Genomic DNA, 23,098 nt, shown 5'->3' on the forward strand with positions numbered 1-23,098 from the left:
GCACGTTTCACTTATCAATAAAATGACTTAATTACAAAAAAATCAATTAATAGTCTATTGGCCGACAAGTAACCCTCAAACATGTAGGAGAGTTGAGACCGGATATAGTATCTATAAAGTTGCCCCTTGGTCAGTGGATAGATATGGAACAAGGCAGTATATATTCAAATCTGTTTTACTAAACTGTCAATAAAACCACCACCGATTCCCCCCTCCCCCATGTTTAACAACATATTTTTAAATTTTTCACGTGGAATGTACTCCATATCCTGTAATAGAAATAAACACTCTAAGGCATTGGCTTGGCAGCAAGTGTGGCTCCCCCTGCAGTGTCCTGACAATACAATCTCCCAAGAAGTTGCAGCACATTTGTTCTATCATGGGGACGCAGGAATAAAATTTGATGCAAAACTTGCCACTACTTTGTCCTCAGCTGATACCCATTGTAACCGGGAACTAGCGAGGAAGATGATCATCTAAGTTCAAAACTCTAGCTCTCAAGTGCAGACTGTGAGCTAACAAAGTGCCAACAGTCAGGACTCTGTGGCTAAGTGTGAACACTGAAGTAACTGATGCAACTTGCATCAACTTAAGAAAATTACAAGATTCTGTCCTTGGAATTTGAATATACAAGATTATGAAAAGCAAATGGTTACCACAAGGCAAAAGATTGTTTAAGGGTTGGTTCCTGATGATTTGCTGACCCCTCCAAATAAATTGATTCTAAATATTCCTCAAATAAATGCACGTAAACATAAATGATTAAATGTTGCCCTATGCAAAAGTCTGCTTTGTAGTGCATCAACCTGTGTATATTTTGATATGATGTGGAGATGCTGGCATTGGACTTGGATGGGCACAGTAAGAAGTCTTACAACACTAGGTTAAAGTCCAACAGGTTTGTTTTGAATCACTAGATCAAGTACTTTGAGGGGGATTTAAATGTACTTAATGTGCTTTTGTCAATGAGAGAAGTCTATAATTTTCTTAGTTCAGCATGGCTTCGGAGGTCTGTCTATAGTGGAGACTGCGTTGGTGGCATGGAGGACTTAAGTGCAAAGGGTGGCGGGTTCATGACCACCAGGTTGGCATGACGTGGCACTAAGTTGGCATTGGGGTGATAAAGGGACATGGGGATGAGTGAGGGGTCATGGTTTTGCACGAGTTGCTATTAAGTTGGCATGGGGTGCTAAAGGGCCATGGGAGTGGGAAGAGGGGAAAAGATAGTCATGAAGAGTATGAAGGGGCAGGGAGGGACCATACAGATGGAGGTTGGGGGGGGGGGGGCACGATGTGGCATGAGATATGTAGGGGAGAGGGCCAGAAAGTTGTTTTTTGTTTCATTATTTCTATTACAACTGGGATGAAGTCTCAGCGTACCGAGGCAGGCCCTTTAAACTGCCTGCCATGGCACTAGGCAGTTCCTGTGGCTGCCCCCATACTGTTTTCCTGACTCCAGTATGCAAACCCCCCCAACCAGATTGGGGACACTTCTCCTAAGCCAGGTTTGCAGAGTCTGGTAACTTCTCGACTCTGTGAACCTGACTTAAGAACGAACCATCGGGTCCAAATTCAGTAGATCCAGAAGTATCAAAATACAAAATCACAAGTTAATTTCACTGCAGAACATTCTAACCTGACCTTACATTGGGTTTCACTCCATTTCATTTCTCATCTGCAGAGGTTTTTTTTCAATGAAGTGTTGTTACATAGTGCTCATAACTTGCACATTCATCTAGCATGGTGAGGTTTACCATTTACCCTGGTTTCATTTACTACCAACATTATTCATCACAGTTTCAACACTGACAGTCTGGAAGACACCAGATCACATTACTAAAGATGTGAACAGTGTAGCAAGATGACAGGACGCAGCATTGTGAATTCTTTTTAGATGTTAAAAAAAAAAACTGTTCAAACTGTGCACTCATTATTTAGACACCACGCTCCCAAAGTAGAAAAGAGTCATAATAAAAACACAAAGTGCCGGAAAGACTCAGTCGATCCGACAACAACTGTGGAGAGAGAAATAGTTAACGTCGAGTCCAATATAACATTTTCCGGACTGGAGTCATATTGGACGCAAAAAATTAACTCTTGTTTCTCTCTCCACAGATGTCGCCATACCGGCTGCGCTTTTCCAACGCTTCCTGTTTTTATTTCTGATCTGTAGCAGCCATAGTGTTTTGCTTTCATTTTAGAGAGGAGTCATGGTTGAATGGCACTCTAATGAATCATCTTTTCAGAACCTGCCGGGAGCTAGGTGTGGTTAGAAGTGATCGATTGCCTCTTCTCCCAGAACTGGCATTCCACCATCGCCTGAACAAACCATTCACAAGCAGGCAGATAAAACAAGCAAGGTTTCAAGTAAGACTGCCCGTTGCACATGCGAACGATAGAAGTCACAACGCAGTTTGCATTAGTGGCGGTTGGTGTTTAGGAAGGAGAAAAGATTAATCCTCTTCTTAAATACATTACTTCCTGCGGAATTATTTCCAACTTCATACCTTAAACATGTCTTGCACAGAAACAACCCAAACTGGGAAAGCCGTGTCAGTGGGTTTTCCTTATTTGATCATTCCTAAATCCCAGGGTATCTTTTCTAACAGTTTAGAATGCCACAAGGGTAAAATAACTCACTGGGGCCTGGCACATATCTCAATAGGGAACCTGGAGCTCTTTCTCTCATACAACAGAATTAATGCTGCAATGCTAGCAGTGGCGAGACAGGCTATAAACCTTTTAACCGTTTCCCCCCCATCATTTGATTGGCAAAAATCAGGTGGAATTATCCATGAAAAAAGCAGCTCAGTAACCAAGTTGTGTTAATTTATTTCTCACTAAACCCTCAGGTAAGATAACGCAGCCATTAATGAAAATGCACCCGAGGGAAAAAAACAACACACACAAACTATGGAATATGTGGGAAAAAGTCAGGACCCAGCGAGGACATGGGCCCAATGAAGTCGCACTCCTTAGCCCTAAAGTTACGCAATCTTGAAATGAATTAATAGAGCTTTGGTATTCCCATAATCTCAATTTATACATCGTAGTAAGTTAATTTTAACTCTTTTTTTTCTAAAGATACCTATTCTTCAAATTGCTTCCCCCTTCCGACCCCTCAATATAAATCAGTTTCCAGCAGAGAGAGTGGTACAGTGGCCTATCTCCAGACTATAACCAACACTGCTGTGCAATTAGCCTCTTGCAGATACTCAGAAGCTGCTTGCTTTGACATGCCCTTCAGCCTTCCTATCATTCAGACAACTTGGTTGAAATTGGAAATCAATTATTATGTGAAGGAATGATACCCAATGTGTCCGACCGAGCAATTCTATGCCAAAGCAGTACCAAAATCTGTCAAAAATAATACTGGAATCCCACTTTGACTGGACAGGCATTGCACTATGGTAAATTTCTCAAACTAGTTTTTATCCCTGAAATCAATGGGCATAATATTGAAAATGTATATTTAAAAAAGTTGAGTGAACAAGGGTGCCTAATTATAGAATCCATAGAATCCCTTTAATGCAGAAGAAAGCTATTCAGCCCATCGAGTCTGCACCGACCTTCTGAAAGAGCCATCCTACCTAGGTCCAGTCCGCCGCCCAACGCACCTAACCCCCATCTAACCTCGGGACACTAAGGGGCAATTGCATCATGGCCAGCCCACCTAACCTGCACATCTTTGGACTGTAGGAGGAAACCAGGCGGCGGAGCGCAGAAAACCCTGCCCTTAGTCTCTGATGTATGTTTCAAACCCCAAAGAAACATTACTGTATTTAAGAGGATAAAGTGATTCCAAGAATGCCAGCAAGTCTACAACACTTGTAAATCAGTTAAGTTAGACAGCACACACTGCTGTTATCATGCAGATATACCAAAGATGTAGTGTCCTATCTCCCATTCCCACCTCAGTATCCATCTGTATGCCTTCTCTCCTAAACAAGGCTGCCCCAACTATGACAAGATTGAAAGATGCAGTCCGAGCTCTCTAGTACACCACTCAGGTAAAAAAAAATAACATTCGCCACAGTCCCAGGGGACCATAGGCTACTCTCCCCTTTGAGAGCTGACTGGTGGCGATTCAACCTGAGGGTCACCACGCCTCAGATGCGGAGCAATGTTAATAAGGTGGGGCCTTCATGAATAATCACAGCTGGAACGGGAATTGAACCCATGCTGTTGGCTTCACTCCACATCATGAATCAGCTGCACAGCCAACTGAGCTAACCAACAGCCACCACTCAAATACACTGTGCTTGTCAGTCAACCATTCCACTTTGGAGGTCATCACAGTTCTGTCCAAATAGGTCCTTACTCCAGTGGGCAAAGCTAGCCTGGAGCTGCACAAGATAAAAGCGCAGGTCAGAGAGTGCACTACAACATTGTAGTCACAATTTGCTGAAACACACTCCAATCAATTGAGGCTGCATGTCCATGAGTACAGGATGGTCGCATATACTCTTTTATCAACATATGCATTTCCAGCAGGAATCACTAAATTGTAACTGGGAACAAAAAACACAGGTCTGTTTTTCTGCTTTATAGCCAAAGTAATAAAGGCCAATTGCAGCGACACACTATCACTCATGAATATTTGTCTGACTTCTGTCACAGTGCATTTTTGCAAATATACTAATTTACTCAAAATCACAATTTTCAGAACAATGATTCTATCAAATCCAGCAATTGCATGATACCACCGCCAAAAAGATGCTATTGCTTCACCTTCCTATTTTGGAATTATATTGTGTTGGACAGTTTATGCAGTCTAGCTCCCCGTAATAATGTTGCTTGGCACATTTGTCAAAGAACATGTTTTTCTGTATGTAAATTATATACGGTAGCTATAGTGGCATAATCAGTTGATGATTATGTAATTTTACCATATTGGAGCTCTCCGCCTCCTCTGAAGTCAGTGACTCAGGGCAAAGTGCAGTGTTGCAATAGGCAGAAGCCCTCCAATACCTCTTTTTCACGGACAACAGCAAGCTCTTCAATTGTAAGCGTGTGTATCCAGAATCAAACCGAATTCTGTTCTCCCCTAACTCTTGACCATTGAGGGGCAGCTGTATATTCGTCTGGCTGAGGTCAATTGCACCATTGATGTCAACCCTTTAAAATTCGCATCACACAGGAAAACCATAATTATTCATAAATGCTAAAGGCTTTACAGAAAGTGGTTTTTCAAAATTAGTGTCATGAAAGGTCACATTTATAAAAGAAATAAAAAATCAGATGTACATTTCGAATCTCCAATTATTTTAGCTTAGAGAAATCAGGTTCCAAATGCTACATCTTCTTACCCTTTTGTCTTTATTTGTATCTACTGAAAATGAAAAGTTAAAAATCAAATTGAAAAGTAGAAAACTTCTGCTGAACTTGTAGTGAAGTTTGGCTGGATCACACTTAAGAGTACTGTGTACAGTTCTGGTTGCCTTTTATTAAAAAAATATAAAGAGGTGCAGGAGAGGACACAAAAATCATTTACAGAAATTATATCAGAATGGAAGGGTCCTACCCAACAGGAAAGGTTGGACAGGTTGGGTCTCTTTGATCTTGGAATGAAGGTGACCAGTTGGGGGTTTTTAACACTTTGATCTTTAGCATTACGATAGTTTTAATCGAGTAGATGCACACAGAGATTGTTTCCGCCTGTGCAGAAGAACAAAACTAGACACCATCAAGATAAGATAATCACCAAGGAATCAAATAGGGAATTCAGAAGAACGTCTATACCTAGGGTGTGGTGAGAATGTGAAAGCGATACCACAGGGAATAGTTGAGGCAAACAGCATTGATACATTTATGGGAGCAAAAAAAACAAGCATAGGAGGGAGAAGATAATTGTGAGTTATGCTGATAAAGATGGATAGGAAAAATGGGAGGAGTCACAAATGTAGCATAAGCACAAGGGGGAGACTGATTGAACTGGATGGCCTGTATCTGTGCAACATATTTTACACAATATGTAATATGTAATCTATACCGCACCATTTTGAGCTGCTGAATTGGAAGGGTTGCAGACTTTTATTTTAGGAATTATTTTGCTACAATTATATACGTGACTATCAGTGTCATTTGAATATTCTCTTATGCCCTTTGTCTCTGTGAAAGTATATTTCTAGTGTGCTGCTCCCCCCCCCCCCCCCCCCCACCAAATTGAAACGTCACATTGTATTACAGTACATATCCAGGTATAGCCAGAATTTCCCCAACCTCTACTGTGAAATCAAAAAGTGACTCCGGTTTGAAAAGTGTATGTTTTAACCATAAAGTTCAAAGTCAAACATGCCTGACTGCTTGCTCTGAATCGGACCTTTCACATTTTTAGCGTGATCAAATGATCCCCAGGGAATTCCTCATTTCAGGTCTGTGCACTGGAGCAAAAATGCAAGTCCATTCTAGAAGTTTATTTTAGCATGGAAGCACACATCTACATGTTTTCCATTCATTGTGAATAGGGAGTGAGATGCCAGTGCTATCAATGACAAGTAGGTGCCTTACCCCTTGGTGAATAGGTCTGTAGAATGGAAAAGTGCACAATATAAATATATATGTGGGTACAGAATCACAAAGAGATGCAAAGACAAGGTGGGATCTCTACCATATGGGTGGAATATTTCTGTGTTTAGCTCCAAAGTCAGATCGCCTTTGACAATCCCAGTGAGCTTCAAATTATAAACCATGGAAAAAAGGTGCACACGTTAGATCAAGCAATTGTAAGATCACAGTTGGTTATTGTTTTGCATTAGAGATAAGGGCACTTCTAAAATTCTTAGGCAGCTTCATTCTCTTCACCGTACTTATTATTCTGAATATGAGAGGAAATGACATTAGGGATGTTGAGAGGATGAAAATCACTTTTTGTAAATAATTTTCATTTTGCAGAGGTTGCAGTGATTGTGCATGCGTGACACAACCTTATAAACACCAGGTAACAAATGGCTGTGTCTCTCATCAGATGCCTGTTTTATCAAACCACTATTCATTTTGAATAATTTAAGCGAGAAGCCAGATCTTATGGCTTCAGTTGTGCAGGTGATGAAGCTCATTGCAATACAAAGGGGTTTGCATGCACGATAGTGCTGTACGCTGTAACGTTTGTGAGGGCATCCCGCTAACCACATTAAAATACTTTGACAATGTATTACATCGTTTGGTTCACACATACAGCCTAAAGTGACTACACCAATGGCACATTTCTTCAGACAAGTGCAAAAAAAGTCTTTGCAAGTGAAAAATATAAAATCTTAAAACAGTAAAATAAAATTTCTCCATCATTAACATTTCAAATTCTCACATGCAGGTGTACAGAACAGCTCCTGAATAAATTTGTTTTGGCGAACCTGCAATTACTTTAACTCAATACACAACATGGTGTCTTGTTTAGTACAAGTTCATTTTTTTTTTATATGGCATAGTCACTTTTTAGCTTTCCAGTTTTTTTGTTTGTCTTTTCAACATCACCTCAGAATTATTTGCAGATGGCAAGTGGCAAATCAGAGGAAATCTGAGGTAGGTGACAAAGATGAAGCTGAGTCTGTCAGCCTGTCAGCAGTGTGTCTTCCAGAGCGGACTGTAGTACACCCAACCATCTCCCTGTTATGGAATAAAATAGTTAGTTAGTACAGTGGCACAACCAGGTGTAAAAGATACCACTTGTTCAGCAACAGTAGAGAATATTCTGTAGTATTTATTGGCGGATGGAAGGCCAGAGGAGCCATGAGTAATGATCTCATGAATTATGATATCATAATTCATAATGACCATGAGTAGGAATTTTATCTAACATTTTTCTGATGGCCGTAAGATATTCTGTTATGTTCAGGGGAAAATGCTCCATTTAAGCATTCCATGGTAAAGGGGGGGGGGGGGGGGGGGGGGGGGACACGATAGCACAGTGGTTAGCACAGTTGCTTCACAGCTCCAGGGTCGATCCTTGGCTTGGGTCACTGTCTGTGCGGAGTCTGCACGTTGTCCCCGTGTCTGCGCGGGTTTCTTCCAGGTGCTCCGGTTTCCTCCCACAATCCAAAGATATGCAGGTTAGATGCTAAATTGCCCTTAGTGTCCAAAAAGAAAAAAGGTGAGGTGGGGTTACTGGGTTACGTGGATGGGGTGGAGGTGTGGCCTTCGGTGGAGTAGTCTTTCTAAGGGCCGGTGCAGACTCGATGGGCCAAATAGCCTCCTTCTGCACTGTAAATTATATATTTTTTAAAATTCTTATGAGAAATAAGAAAATTACTCTGCTTTCACTGTGAGAATTTTTAAAAAAATCTTTATTGTCAAAAGTAGGCTTACATTAATATTGCAATTCAATTACTGTGAAAAACCCTAGTTGCCACATTCCGGCACCTGGTCAGATACACAGAGGGAGAATTCAGAATGTCCAAATTACCTAATAGCACGTCTTTCGGGACTTGTGGGAGGAAACCGGAGCACCCAGAGGAAACCCACGCAGACACAGGGAGAACGTGCAGACTCCACAGACAGTGACCCAAGCCGGGAATCGAACCTGGGACCCTGGTGCTGTGAAGCCATAGTGCTAACCACTTTGCAACCGTGAACTGCAGCATTACGAGAGAGGTCCACAGTGAAGGAGGTAGTGACCTTGCAGGAAGACAATGTAAAAGGATGCTATACGTTAAGGCTCAAGCTAGAGCACAATGTAGCCAGCGAATCTCAAGAGAGGCCTACAGCAGACCTCCTGACAGCCTCCGCGCCTTGTGGAATTCACCCTAGTCCGCGAGACATCAGCGTCGGAACTCCGCCAAAAATAGACGGAACCAAATGACGCTCGTAGAAGTACATCATAAACCTATTTACAACCTACCTGCCCGGGATACTCCGGCCTCCCTCGATTCTTCAGACTCCCCAGGGAGGTTGCAGCTGGGCACCAATCAGGGCTGGTCCACACAAACATGGACCAGATGGAATGGCTCCTGGGGGGTTTGTGGGCCATCGGAGACCCCCGGGTGGTCACGGTGGCTCCCTGCCCTCCCCCTGGAACATAGGCACCTTTGCACTGTCCAACTGGCACCGTGGCGCTGCCACCATGATACTGCCAAGGTGCCCAGATGGCACTGCCAAGCCAGCAGGAAAACGCCTGGGTGCCAGGTTGCCCAAGGGCTAGGGTGGCACTGCCAAGGGCCAGGTGCGAGGGCGCCATGCCCATAAAATGAGATTGGAAGGGGGGGTTTGAACGGTAGGAGTGTGCAGGGCAGGTAAGTAGGGGCCTCTGGGAGGTTGGACGGGTGATGGGTTGCGGTCCTGGAAGGGAGGGGTGCTGTAAGGGGGCTTGAGGGGGTGTGGGGTAGTGTCCATGTGTTCGGTGGGCGACATTGCCTATGGGTGGGGGGCGTGGGGGACCCACAAGCTCACTTAGAGATTGGGCACCCTTTCAAAATGGCGGCCCGATCTCAGAGTTCAGCTCCACAATGCTAAAAATATTCTAAGGGCGGGATTCTCCCGCCGCATTCGTCCGGCGACCGGAGAATCCTGCTCGAGGTCAACTGATTTTTCCATTGTCGGCGTCTCGGCCATGGTGTTCTAGCAGCGGGCGGCGCGTTAGAATCCAGCCCTAAGTGTGGGCTAAACTGGTGAGAAACTCCCCAGGGCCCAAAAAAGTGACAAAGCATCATTGTATAGTGGTGGGGAGCTCACCGGCAGAGTCGGCGGGAAACTCCCTTAAAAACCCACCACAAATTAACTTAAGACATTTTTTATGAGAATCGTACCCTAAATCACTAGCTCCAAAAAGAAGGCTGATCAACTGGTGGGTTCAGGAATGCTGCTAAGGCCCACAGGTGCAATTTGCTGGCATATGTGTATTATAAAATGTCAAATTTTCTGCCAATTTCAGTATGTGAGGAAAAATGTTCTCAATTGATCTTGAGCTGTAAGTAACTAAAGGAATAATCCATGGAAAATGCAGAGAAGTCCGATGTAAACCTTTGTCAACATTTATATTTGCCGTTCTTACACATTTTAATGTTTAAAAATTCCAATGGCCATCACACCGCCAAATAAATGGATTACAAATTCATTTTCAGAGCATCTTAGGTGCACAATGCCATTGAACGATGGGGGTGGGATTTATTTGACATCTCAATGCAGGCACACTGTGGCTTTAGAACTCGTGACTTTTAAGATATCTTGGAAGTAGTTTCCTACATTCCAGCTATTTCAGCTAGCAGGCAACAATCTGACAGCCCATCCAATAAATAATTCATCTCTAACGCTCTGTATATATTTTCAAAGTTATTCAAGAACATATGGCAAGTATTTTGTTTTTCATATGCAGTGAAGCAGAATTAAATCAATTCCACCACTCATTTTTATACTGTTGCAAAATGCCATTGTGATCATTCCAGAGGTTGTCATGTAACAACTTTAGAAGGAAAAGCTTGAGTGAGTAAAAGGCAGGTTATTCCCTTCATGGCATCAAAAGATCTTTGAGGGTCAATGGTAAAGGAAAAGTAAGAATGTTAATGTGGAATTAAACACCTGAAACTATGATTGATGCTCGATCACAAACATTGGGCTGGATTCTTCGACAAAGTCCGCCACAAGATCACCATGGATGGGACGCAGACCATGTAAAGGTCCATTGATCTCGGGCGGGAATTTCTGGTCGCCGGGCAGGCGCAGCCAAAGAATTTCGTCCATAGTATACAAGAAAATGATTTAACTTGAGTTTTCTTCTATCAACAAATGCATTATGTCAATGTTAAGATTTCCTTAAATGTATTCTTTGTAACTTTTTTTAGCTCTTCCCAGCAACATGGCTCAGATACGCATTCAAATCCCTCAATGGCTTTGCTCCTTTCTGTAATGTTCTTATTGGATGGCCTGATTTATATTTAAAGAGCACTTGTAGCTAAAGCTATAAATGATTTATTAACTGTGGGTCAACTATATACAAAACAACAGTTGAATAACAGTATGATCATGCATAAGCAACCTCTCTCCCGCCAGTCTGAGGTCACCTGACTCTAACATTCACTTAAATACAAATACTTCTATGAGTCAGTCGGTGAATTACAACACAACCATGATATCACCACAGCCCTTTCCTTTGAAAGAATAAATTAAAGCATTAGCATCAGTATATTTACATGTGATGTCATTAGCCTGTGAGTCCAACGATATTAATTTTTTCTTTAAAACTTTTAAATCAGGTTTAACAAAATATGTATAAATATATATTATATATACACACAGGCGAACACAAGAACAGCAAGCACAGTATGTACAAATAATCCAAATCTACAAATTGAGTCGATCAGGTTTTCTTCTGGCTGGTTGATCTTCTCAAAGTTTGACTTTGCTGCTCAGAACTTGTAGATTCAATGTTCTCCATGACATTTTCATGCTCAGGAACTGCTGAACTCCATGGTAGCACAGTAGTTAGCACTGTTGCTTCACAGCGCCAGGGTCCCAGGTTCGATTCCCGGCTTGGGTCACTGTCTGTGTGGAGTCTGCACATTCGCCCCGTGTCTGCGTGGGTTTCCTCCGGTTTCCTCCCACAAGTCCAGAAAGATGTTCTGCTAGGTAATTTGGACATTCTGAATTCTCCCTCTGTATACCCGAACAGGCGTCAGAATGTGGCGACTAGGGGCTTTTCACAGTAACTTCATTGCAGTGTTAATGTAAGCCTACTTGTGACAATAAAGAATATTATATTATTATTATATTATATTATTATAATATCTGACACTGCAGCTTATGTCGATACTGACATAGATTCATCATCCACCACGTCGTTGTGAAAATCTTCTCTGGTTTTCAAGAGCATGCGATGATTTCTTCTTAAAACCAACCCTTTCTCTGTCTGTACATTGTTGGAACGAGGTTCTACTTCTTCAAGTGCAATGGTTTTTCTCGACCAATTGCCTGAATCTTCTATTCTCACAATGTCATCACTACATAGAGGTGGTGACGTTCTAGACACTCTATCGTATAACTGCTTTTGTTTTGCATTTCCTGTAGTACCACTGCAGTCTCCTCCTTCTTTTCCAAATATGTAAGTGTGATACACAACCTTCTATCCATGAGTAACTCTACTGGTGATCTACCATGCGACACTGGTAACACTTTGTAACGTGATTTCGCGAGAAATGGATCAGATTGGCTGTCCATTGTTTCTGTAATGATTGTTTTACAATATGTACACTTTTTTGTTAAAACCTTTGGGATCCATGCCTATAAGAGCATCATCATTTTTTTGTTTCACACATACCATGGAATTCACCCCATTGGTATGTTCTTCTATCTTCTTGATAACTTGTGGTTTCGTATCTGATACAGGTGGTAGGGTAGAAATGGGATTAACATGCAGATATACATATTTGGCAATTTCACTATTAATAGTTTGCATCTTCTTTAAATTGTATCTTGTTGGCGAATGGTAGTGCACTAAAATCAGTGAACACATTGCTGAATTTGCTGATAATGTTCTCAGAATCTTTGGAGTGTTGATCCAATCCATTATGGATGCTATATACCAACTGCACAAGACATTATTCTTCATAAGACTGATCACCTAATAACGAATCCAAGCCCTTGGATACAATACAGAATGAACTGCGTTCTTAACCACCACATGCAGGTCACAAGCACCATAACATTTAATGCTTGAACCATTATAATCTCTCAGTGATATTTTGTGATTTTTTTCTAATCGGCTGAAGTTTTAGAATTTTTACAGAATTTTTCATGCTGATTAAATTGGTTTTGGCACCAGTATCTAACTTCAATTAGACCACTGTAACTTTCACTTCAAGTGGTAGCAGCCAATTGTCCTCATCAACTGCATTTATTTTAAATGGAGCATCAGATTGCATGTTTTCAAGTGCTGGAGAATTTTTTGATGTCTCCAAAACATTCTTGTTCTCTGGAGACTGTGTCTTCTACTGTGCTGACTGATCTGGGTTGAGCTTAGAGTAACAATTCTGAGCAAAGTGATTTTTTCCTTTGCATCTGAAACAAAACTTACCAAACGCTGGACACTGCCTTAATTTGTGCCTTTGACCACATCTTTAACACCGAAATACTTTGTCCTGATCTTTAACCTGTTCATTGGTGTGCGAGAAGCTGCAGGAACTTTCCTGCCTTTTTCAGAAGTTTCCCGCCTTTTTGGAAAAAGGGCAGCAACCGGGGTGCTTTCCTCCAAGAAGACGCCACCATTACAGAGAAACATTTTAGAATGCTGTGCTGCTAGCGCGTGAACCTGACAAATCTTAACTGTTTGTTCCCAAGACAGCTCCGATTCCCTCAGCAACCTTTCCCTCAGCTTATTTTCATTCACACCAAACACAATCTGGTCCCGGGTCATGGAAGATTCTACCACAGAAAAATTACAGGTTTTAGCTTTTAACTTTAAATCAATGATGAAATGATCTACGAACTCTTCTGTAAATGTGATCTAAACACATCGCGCTCATAAATTTCATTCTTTCTGGGGACGCAGTGTGCAATAATCTTCAAATTACTTCATTAAATTTTTTATTATCTTCATCGTTTGCAAATTTAAACGTATTAAACACTGCAACTGCTTTGGGCCCTGCTGCTGTTAGGAGCATCACTACATTACTTGAATCTGACTGATCGCCTAAATGTACTGCAGCAAGAAACAGATTAAATGGCTGTTTAAACACATTCCAGTTGCTGTCCACATTACCACGAAATCTGAGACTCATTGGTGGCTTCAAAGACTCCATGTTGTTAATTCTGTCAGTCTGCAAAATCTTCAAATCTCTGTGGACCTCGTGGCAGGCTTGTTTTTTCCCTCAGTGTTTAATATCACCCAACCCTGGTACCATGTAATGTTTTTTTGCTGGATGGCCTGATTTATATTACAAGAACACTTGTAGCTAAAGCTATACATAATTTATTAACATTAACTGTGGGTCAACTGTATACAAAACAACAGATGAATAACAGTATTAACATATAAAAACAAGCAACCTCTCTCTTCCAGATCTCTAGTCAGTCTGAGTTCACGTGACTCTAACATTCACTTAGATACTAATGAGACTCCTAGTGGTCAGTCGGTGAATTACAACACAACCATGCTATCACTGCACTTGCTATCTCTGTAATCGCCTGTCATCCTATAACATTCTGAGAACTGAGTGCTCCTCCATCTCTGGCGTCATGTGCATTCCCCTCTTCCTTGTCCCACCATTGGTGGCTGTGCCTTCAGCAGTGTAGGCACCTGTACTAAACCTGTCTACCTCACTCTAAACCTTCAAGATCATTCCATTATGTAGTGCCACCAAGGAGTTAACCATTATTAGAATCCATTAAATCTATAGTCAGGTTATGCAGAATGTACTGGGTCATTATTTCCCTGTTTTTTCTCAATTGACTGTTAAACTGCTGGACTTTTAATTACCTCTTTTCGAAAATACTTAGGCTTCCAAAGAGTGTTTGTTGCTGCGCGTTGTCTTTCCTCAACTCTCTGCCGCTCTTCCAGGAGGTGCTTGTACTCAGTTGCTGCACCAATATTGCCATCTTGCAGAGCGTTGGTAACCAGTTCCCACAGACGTCTACAAGGGAATATATAAATATAGTGATCAGAAATTCAGGCCTTTGTAAAAAATCTCAATTATCGCACAAAGAACAGAAACAATATCACAGGAATAGCATCACAATTTACAAATGCAGTGCCTGCAATTTAGTCAGCCATTTCACGACAAAATGAAATATTTATAATTAAGTTCTATCATGGGTTCAGGGCTATTGTGCACTATGATTTGAGCAAAGGTAACCCTGGCTCTTGTGGTAGAGATTTATCTATGTAAACATGAAGGCTTTGTATACCTATGATCTAATGGGGGAGAATTTAAGGTCTTCTAAGGCCTTGCATGGACTTGGGACAGTGCAGTATTTTACGCCACCAGCCAGTTCCATTCTGCTCCTGCTATGGTTTCCCAGGTCCACCCTGCTCCTGAGCTATTCTTTTGCAAGCAATTGGTAGCCAATGCAGCTAATCAGTGGCCAGTTCTGATCAATTATTGGAGGCCAATTGGGATTTCTCAATTGGAAGACTGGAAAATCCTAGCTGGCCTCCAGATTCCCAGAGGCAGCAGGGTGCAGTTTAGCTACCTGTATGTGACCTCCCAGCAGTAGACCAGGGTCCAGCACTCCAGGCAGGCTTCGAGGTCCTCTCTGTCTGCCAGGCTTCAGTAGAAGCAGCTGGAGGTCGCCTTGCAAGTGGTAGTCCGGCTCCTAAACCTATGTTTTAAATTTAAGGAAGTTGGAGCGAGGTCTCCTAAAGTTTGGGAATGCCCTCTTCCTCGCTTACTTGCAATGGCATCCTGCTGCTTGTTTGCTGGAGGGACTCTGATTGGCTCTTCAGCTGAGACCCCATCCACTATCCTGAATTGGATGGTCACCCTGCCCTCTAACCATTAACTGGCTGCCCTGGAGTAAATCAGAGTGAGTGCTTCCTCCACAGTACGAGCCTCTGATCCCCATTGGAGCCTGATGGCAGGCTTTAGAAGCCCGCAGGGAAAACCCTGCCCAATATACCAACTGCATTGCCAACGATCGCCATTACAGTCTTCCACTTCAAGCACAGCAATGAAAGTAAGTGGAAATATGAGTGATACAGTGGGTTGGACAATAGTCTTTCACCTCTGGATTGAAATACAACTGGACTGTCAGGGCCCTCAATGTAAAGTGTTTTGGGGCTGCATCAACTCAGCTCCCAGCAGGCAAGCGCCCACTCCCAAAGATGGCACAAATTAATTTGTCTCAATATGGGGGAGGGGGGGGGAGGAGAGAGAGAGAGAGAGCGAGAGCGAGAGCGAGAGCGAGAGCGAGAGAGAACGAAAGTGCCACACAAGTATGAAGGTACGCTTTTGCAGTTGGGGCAGAATTGAGAAAGCTTTGCCCTGAGTCTGGCTATGCGAAAGGGACCGAGGAGTTAACACTGGACGTTTCCCAATTATGACATCCTAATCTTCGAAAATGATGGAACATGTTTTCAGTTGCATGTGGATTAAATGATTTAGTCGTAGTCAATGGATTTAATAAGAAATATAATTGTTCAAGCAAAGATATTTTAAATATGTGAACTGGTTAGCAGTTCAAACATGCAACACTTGTGGGCTGTACGCTTCTGATGCCTGAAAGGCCAAACGTGACTCAGCAGCTTCACTAAATTTATAAAAGCTCAGTTTCTACACACCTAGATTCAAACAATCCTTGCTTTTTGATGGGTCGTATTTTCTTTCTTATTACTGGAAGTTTGGTCGTATCAATTACTTTTGTTTCCCCATTACTGTACGTGAATTCAAGTGTTCCATTCCATTCTCCCTGTGCCTTGCATACAATTGTATTTGTCGGATTATACTTCACTTCAGCTGTAACTCTGCAAGCAGAAAGTGCAAATCAATTTAAGAAAGGTAAAAGCAGATCTAGAATAATTTAACAAAACAGTTAAATAGCCTCAAATTTAAATTTACCATTGCTGTGTATAAACCCCCTCCCGAGCCTGTAACCTCGAACATCCTTACAGTCCTCTGGCAACTGTGTGTTCCTCCAATTCCGGCCTCTTTTTTTTTTTTGTCCCCTCGTTGGTAGCTATGCCTTCAGCTGTTTAGACTCTAAATTCTGGAATTACCTCCATACCTCTCTCTCATCATTTAAAATGCTCCTTAAAACCTACTGTGCCTCTTTCACCAAGCTTTCATCAGCATAATGTCCTCTCCTTTGACTGGCGGTCAATTTATGTCAACTCCCATTCCTGTGAAGTGAGTTGGTCAAGCGCACAGACAGCCAAGTGGGTATTCCTGGCACCATCCTATTTCCGGAACATTTTTCCCCAAGGCGAAATTAGGGTGGCGTGGGAGAGGCTGCAAGGCAATTAAGACCGTTTGTGGAGACCTATTATCAGAGATTGACTGAAAATTGGCAGTTGGCCTGCAGGCCCCAGAGGCTGTAGGGAAGTGTCTTCCCAACGGCCAATCAATGGTCCAGTGCCTCAAGCAGGTCTGCCTGGCAACAGCTGCAACCAGGCGTGCTCAAGGGCCAGAACTGGAGGAACGCTCTATCTCATGAGATTGTGGTGCTGGAGATAGGAAGTGGTGAGGCCATGGAGGAATTTTAACACAAAAATGCAAATTTTAAAATCGAGTTCTTGCTTATCCGGGAGCCAAAGTAGGTCAGTGAGCATTGGAGTGATGGGTGAACACGGGTGGGATTTTCTGGTTCCCCCAGTTCGGATTGGGCGGATTTGGCGACAAGAGTGGAAAATATTGCGTGAACTGCAAAGTCGCATTTTACGTTGGTGTAAATGCGCCAATTTAGAGCACCGCACTTTAAGACAGGACATAAAACATTAGAGAGGATGCAGAAAAGATTTATGAGAATGGCTTCAGGGATGAGGGACTTTAATTATGTGGATAGGTTGGAAAAGATAGGACTGTTCTCCTGGGATAAAAAGTTTTATAAATTTTTAAAAATAAATTTAGAGTGTCCAATTCATTTTTTCCAATTAAGGGGCAATTTAGTGTGGCCAATCCACCTATCCTGCACATCTGTGGGTTGTGGGGGCGAAACCCACGCAAACACAGGAAGAATGTGCAAACTCCACACGGACAGTGATCCAGAGCCGGGATCGAACCTGGGACCTCGGCGCCGTGAGGCAGCAGTGCTAACCACTACGCCACCGTGCTGCCCCCTGAGCAAAGAAGTTTAAAGGAAATTTGATGGAGGTTTTCAAAATCATGAGGGGTCTGGCTAGAGTAGACGGGGAGAACCTGTTCCCATTGACAGAAGGAGTTGTAACGTCTTGCTGCAGTTGCTGCACTTGCTTTATTGGAACATTTACACAGAAACCATTAAAAAGGTAGTGCCAAGGGGGAACGAGAACAGATGAAGGTGACAGAATTGGCCATATCAGTAACTGCAGAGGTGCTCAAGAGTACAAGCAAAGTTAATATAATAATAATAATCTTTATTGTCACAAGTAGGCTTGCATAACACTGCAATGAAGTTACTGTGAAAATCTCCTCGTCGCCACATTCCGACATCTAGAGGGAGATTTCGGAATATCCAATTCACCTAACAGCACGTCTTTCGGGACTTTTACATGAGCAGATTTGGCACTGTCAACAGAACGGGAGATGGGCTGAAGGGATTTTAATATTCCAAAAGATCTGTGTAGAGTCAGCTTGCAAACAAGGAGAGGTTGGAGATTGATGACAATTGAGAGAAAATGGAGAATTTAAACACCAAACGGTGCTGTGGGGAAGCTGAGAGAAGGGGAGGGCGGGTGTGCAGGGGTTGTACGGTGACAGGCATCAACTTTCCAACCCAAGATAGTTATAACATTCTTTCACCTAGCATCAGGGTGAGGCTGGAATTTACAATGAGAGTTTAAGTTAGAGAAAGAACTTTGAGATTGTTCTGGCCCTCAAGGATGATCATGAAATTGTCAGAGAAATTGGTAGAATGGGTGGCACAGTGGTTAGCACTGCTGTATCAGAACGCCAGGGACCCGGGTTCAATTCCAGCCTTGGGTCAATGTCTGTGTGGAGTTTGTACGTTCTCCCAGTGTCTGCGTGGGTTTCCTCCGGGTGCTCCAGTTTCCTCCCACAGCCCAAAGATCTGCAGGTTAGGTGTATTGGCCACTCCACCGTCACCAGGTGACCTCGGAGGATGCCACTATCAGTGCGTCACAGCTATCATCCCCACCCTCCGCCAGTGCAAAGGCACACACCTCAATGGATGAGATTAGTGGACAAGGCTTCTGGAGCACAATCTGGTGAGCACCACACAGTTGCTGATGCACATCTGGTGGAGGCAGGAACATCCATGGGAGACAGCAGTCGGAAGGAAGTCTGCTCGATCCCAGGACTCAGGTGGATCCCTGTCAGATGCCGAGTCTCTGGACTAGGTTATCCCCGAGTTGGTGCACATGCTAGGACATGTCCATGAGATTCAGGAGGGGATGTCAGCAACACTCTGGTGACTGCATAGCTGATTGGAGGAGTCTCAAAGGCTAAGAACGCAGGGTACCAAAACCAACACTGATAGGGTGGCGACTGCAGTGGAAAGCCTGGAGTACCATGACAGGGCCATGAGTCGTAGTCTCCAAGGCATGGCTCAGGCAGTGACGGCCATAGCTGAGGGCCTCAACAGTATGTCCCAGTCACTGGGGATGTGTCCCAGACGCAGATGGCCATTGCCGAGGCACTGCAGAACATGTCCCAGTCGCTGGCAATGTGTCCCAGACGCAGATGGACATTGCCGAGGCATTGCAGAGCATGTCCCAGTCACTGAGGAGAATCACTGAGGGTGTTGGCACCATTGGCAGCACGGTAGCACGGTGGATAGCACTGTGGCTTCACAGCTGCAGGGTCCCGGGTTCGATTCACCGACTGTGCGGAGTTTGCACGTTCTCCCAGTGTCTGCTTGGGTTTCCTCCGGGTGCTCCAGTTTCCTCCCACAGTCCAAAGACGTGTAGGTTAGGTGGTTTGGCCATGCTAAATTTAGGAGGGGTTATTGGGTTATGGGGATAGGATGGAAGTGAGGGTTTAAGTCGGTCGGTGCAGACTCGATGGTCCGAATGGCCTCCTTCTATACTGTATGTTCTATGGTGCAGACAATGTGGAGGGTCCATGACCGACAGGGCTGAATGACACAAGGGCCTCTGGCCCGGAGCTCACTCCAGCTGCCACTCTGTCTCATGGACTCCCCCAGGGCCTCAACGGCACTGCCCGGGCGGAGTATGCGCTGGAGGTCGACCCGAAATCTTTCACCAGGGTAACAATGGTGGTCTCCAGCTCCTCCAAGACCCCCGCCCTCCTTATCCCGGTGTGTCTTGAACAGGACTGAACAGTGACAAGGTGGCCGGGGCCCACTGGCCCTCCAGAGCGGGCCTGCCAGGGTCATCAAAGGCCCTGCGGCACAAAAACTGCAGGCTGCCTCCACCTCCAATGTGCATCCTGGGGACACACCTAGACGTAGAAGCAGAGCACAGACACTCACAAAGATTGAGGATCACTGAGTGGCATGGGGGGGGGGGGGGGGGGGGGGGGGGAGACACACCATTGGTAGCTAGGGTCAGTTAAGGTTTTGAATGTGCACAATTAAAACGTGTTACACCCGTGACATGTGAAGCCTCTGTCATATTATTCTGCTTAGCGGGCCGGCCTGCACCCCAACACATTGTGCCCCAGGGCACAATGGTGCTCGATCAGGAGCCTCCGATGCATACCACATGCAGCTGATGGCTGTGCGCACGCTGTCAGCGGAATGACAGGAGTCAGACTATGGCATAGACTGAAGAGCACCGGAGCTTACCTCACAGTGATTTATCATCACTCTCCTGCCTTGTATAATGACCTGCTGACAATGCCAACACATACCCATCACCCTGGAGTGATGCAACACAGACCTTGGGAGTGTGGAACAGGGTAGCTGGAGGGGTGGGGGCGCGGATGGCCAATGGGGGAAAGGGGGGTGATCCCGGGGGGGGAGGGGGGTGGAAGATGATGGAAGAAACCCCTTAGTATGAGGAATGGGCAAGGATGAGAGTCTCCCTGGTCCACCGTACATGACGGACCCTCACTGCCACTGCATGTCCTCCTTCCCTTTGCAGCTCATGTGGGTCCTCCACAGGCTCATCCTCCAGCCCCTCCTGTTCCAGAGGCCATATGTCCCTCCTCCTCCTCCATGTTTCCCTGCTGCTGAGCCAGGTTGTGGAGGGCACAGCAGACCATCGCAAAGCAGGAGACCCTCGGGGGATGTACTGCAGGGCACCAGCAGAGCGAGCCAGGCATCGGGACCGCATTTTCAGCAGGCCGATGCACCGCTCAATGACAGCATGGGTGGCAACATTGGCCTCATTATAGCGGGTCTACGCATCGGTCACTGGCATCCATACTGGCGCCATCAGTCAGGCTTCTCTGGGTACCTCTTATTCCCCAAGTGCCAACCTGTCATCCTGGGGTGGTCCTCGATGATGGCAGGGATCTCTGGGTGTCTCAGGATATAGCTGTCATGCATGGGAAGCGTGCACACATGTGCAAAACCAGGAGCTGGTGGTCGCACATGATTTGGACATTCAGGGAGTGGAACCCCTTCCTGTTAAGGAAGGGCACTCCCTGATGCCCCGATGCACTCAAGGTGACATGCGTACCACCAACTACCCCCTGGTCCTGGGCATCCTGGCAGGCAGAGAATCCTGCTCTCTGGGCATCATGATGGGCTTGGTCCAGCTCAAAGTTTATATAGTCAGCTGCCCAGGCAAACAGGGCATCCGTCCCTCACAGATGCACTTGTGGGCTGTCGGCTGTGATAGCTGCACAAGGCCCCGCTTGAGCCCTGGAATGAACCGGTGGCATAAATGTTCTGGACTGCGGTGACCTTCACCCAAGAGCAGGTATCCTCCTCCTCCACGGTGTGCCAAGTGCACAGGTGCCGCACCATCTCCTTGTTGAGGCGAAGCCTCCTGTGGCACAAGCTGTCTGACATCTCCTCAAATGACCAACGGCGCCTGTACACCTTGGGACGGCATTGGCCTTGCCATCTGGCCTGATGGGCAACCGGGTATGCAGGGTGTGCGGCGGCCCCCTGCACATGGGGTGTCATCTTGAGCCTGCATTGACGCCGCTGCCGCCTCCTCCGACGTCTGGTTGCCTGGGCCGCCACCAGCCTCTGCGGGGTTAACAATACCATCCAGATGGGCAGTACAATGGCCCAGTGGTTAGCACAGCTGTCTCTCGGAGCCGAGGTCCCAGGTTCGATCCTGGCTCTGGGTCACTGTTTGGAGTTTGCACATTCTCCCCGTGTTTGCATGGGTTTCGCCCCCACAACACAAAAGATGTGTAGGATAGGTGGATTTGCCACGCTAAATTGCCCCTTAATTGGAAAAAATAATTGGGTACTCTAAATTTATAAAATAAAAAAACAATACCATCCATATTGTTATACCTTTAAGGGATTGTGGAGGGGATGAGACTGACAATCATTTAGGGCTTCCACCCCATGACTCTCAAATTCCCCAAGCCTCACCTGCACTTGCCAGGCACTCCTTGAGCACTGTGGCAGCAGCTCCAGTGCTCCTGGCTGCATGTCCAATTTCAAAAATGGCTGCTCACTTCCTCTGGTCCCCACAGCAGCCATTGCACAAGCTTCCTGTTTTTAAATCGGCGTGCGAAAGAGTGCCTGCGTGACCACTCGCTGGGGAGCCGGTCAGATCACAGGAGGCCGTTGGATGGGGCGTCCGTCTCATTGATGAGATGGAGCTCTCCCTCACTTGGTGACAATTGGTTCCTCGCCACGTCCGGTTGGATCCGGAACCCGCCAACAGGAGTGGGCAAGTTAAATCGCAAATCAGCGCCGGGCGTGGATCCCAATTTTGGCCTCTTCTGTGATCTAACCGACACACACAGATCTGCGCCAAGCGCAACATGACCACTAAATCGTGCCCCTTCGATTTTAGTGGTACTTTTACAAAGATAATTCACCTTCCTCTCTCAATACACTGTAGCTTTCATGACATTGGTATTATTTTTAACACAAATTTTAATTTAAAAAATGTAGAGTCGTGTTCCTTCGGAAGAGTATTACTACTGTAGATTTTTTAAAAATATATATATTTTTACCCTTTCTTTGTCTTTTTTTGCCTCTTTCCCTTAATCCCATCTATATTAAGAAATATTTATTTTGCTCTCTCCATTTATTAAGTTAATTCTGTACTTTAGGTATGTCGTTTAATCTGTTTTAACAAACATCCATATGCCTTCCACAATTATTTTTGTCTCCTTGAAGTCATTCTTATAGATTGTTTTGACCATTTTAATTGACCTATTCATCCATCTTTGGGACAGCTTACATGTGTGCGTTGAATTTTCTTGGCTTGATAGTTACCTTGCATATTCAACATTATAGTCTTAAAGTTATTCCATCATTTTGTCCACTGAGATCGATCAGAATATTTGCCAGTTAACTTTGCAGGACTACATACTGAACTCTGCAACAAGTATGAATGAGTGGTTAATGTGTTTATTTGAAATCCCATTCCTATTCCTTTAATTGAGATGGTTGCTCACTTATTTTATGCATATTAATGCTT

General features: G+C 44.5%; 1 protein-coding gene across 1 annotated transcript in view; it reads right to left on the minus strand.

Annotated features, from left to right (window-relative positions):
- Positions 1–6,919: 6,919 nt before the first annotated feature.
- LOC119965910 (oxysterol-binding protein-related protein 10-like) overlaps positions 6,920–23,098 on the minus strand; it is a 287,075-nt gene continuing 270,896 nt past the window's right edge. Inside the window, exons 10-12 of the mRNA XM_038796909.1 lie at positions 16,202–16,384; positions 14,402–14,555; positions 6,920–7,605 (exon numbers count right to left, since the gene is read on the minus strand). Coding sequence (XP_038652837.1) covers positions 7,558–7,605; positions 14,402–14,555; positions 16,202–16,384 — 385 coding nt within the window. The 3' untranslated portion in view covers positions 6,920–7,557. The remainder of the gene's footprint in view (positions 7,606–14,401; positions 14,556–16,201; positions 16,385–23,098) is intronic.

This window comes from Scyliorhinus canicula, chromosome 5 (assembly GCF_902713615.1).
Source record: "Scyliorhinus canicula chromosome 5, sScyCan1.1, whole genome shotgun sequence".
Classification (NCBI taxonomy): Eukaryota; Metazoa; Chordata; class Chondrichthyes; order Carcharhiniformes; family Scyliorhinidae; genus Scyliorhinus; species Scyliorhinus canicula.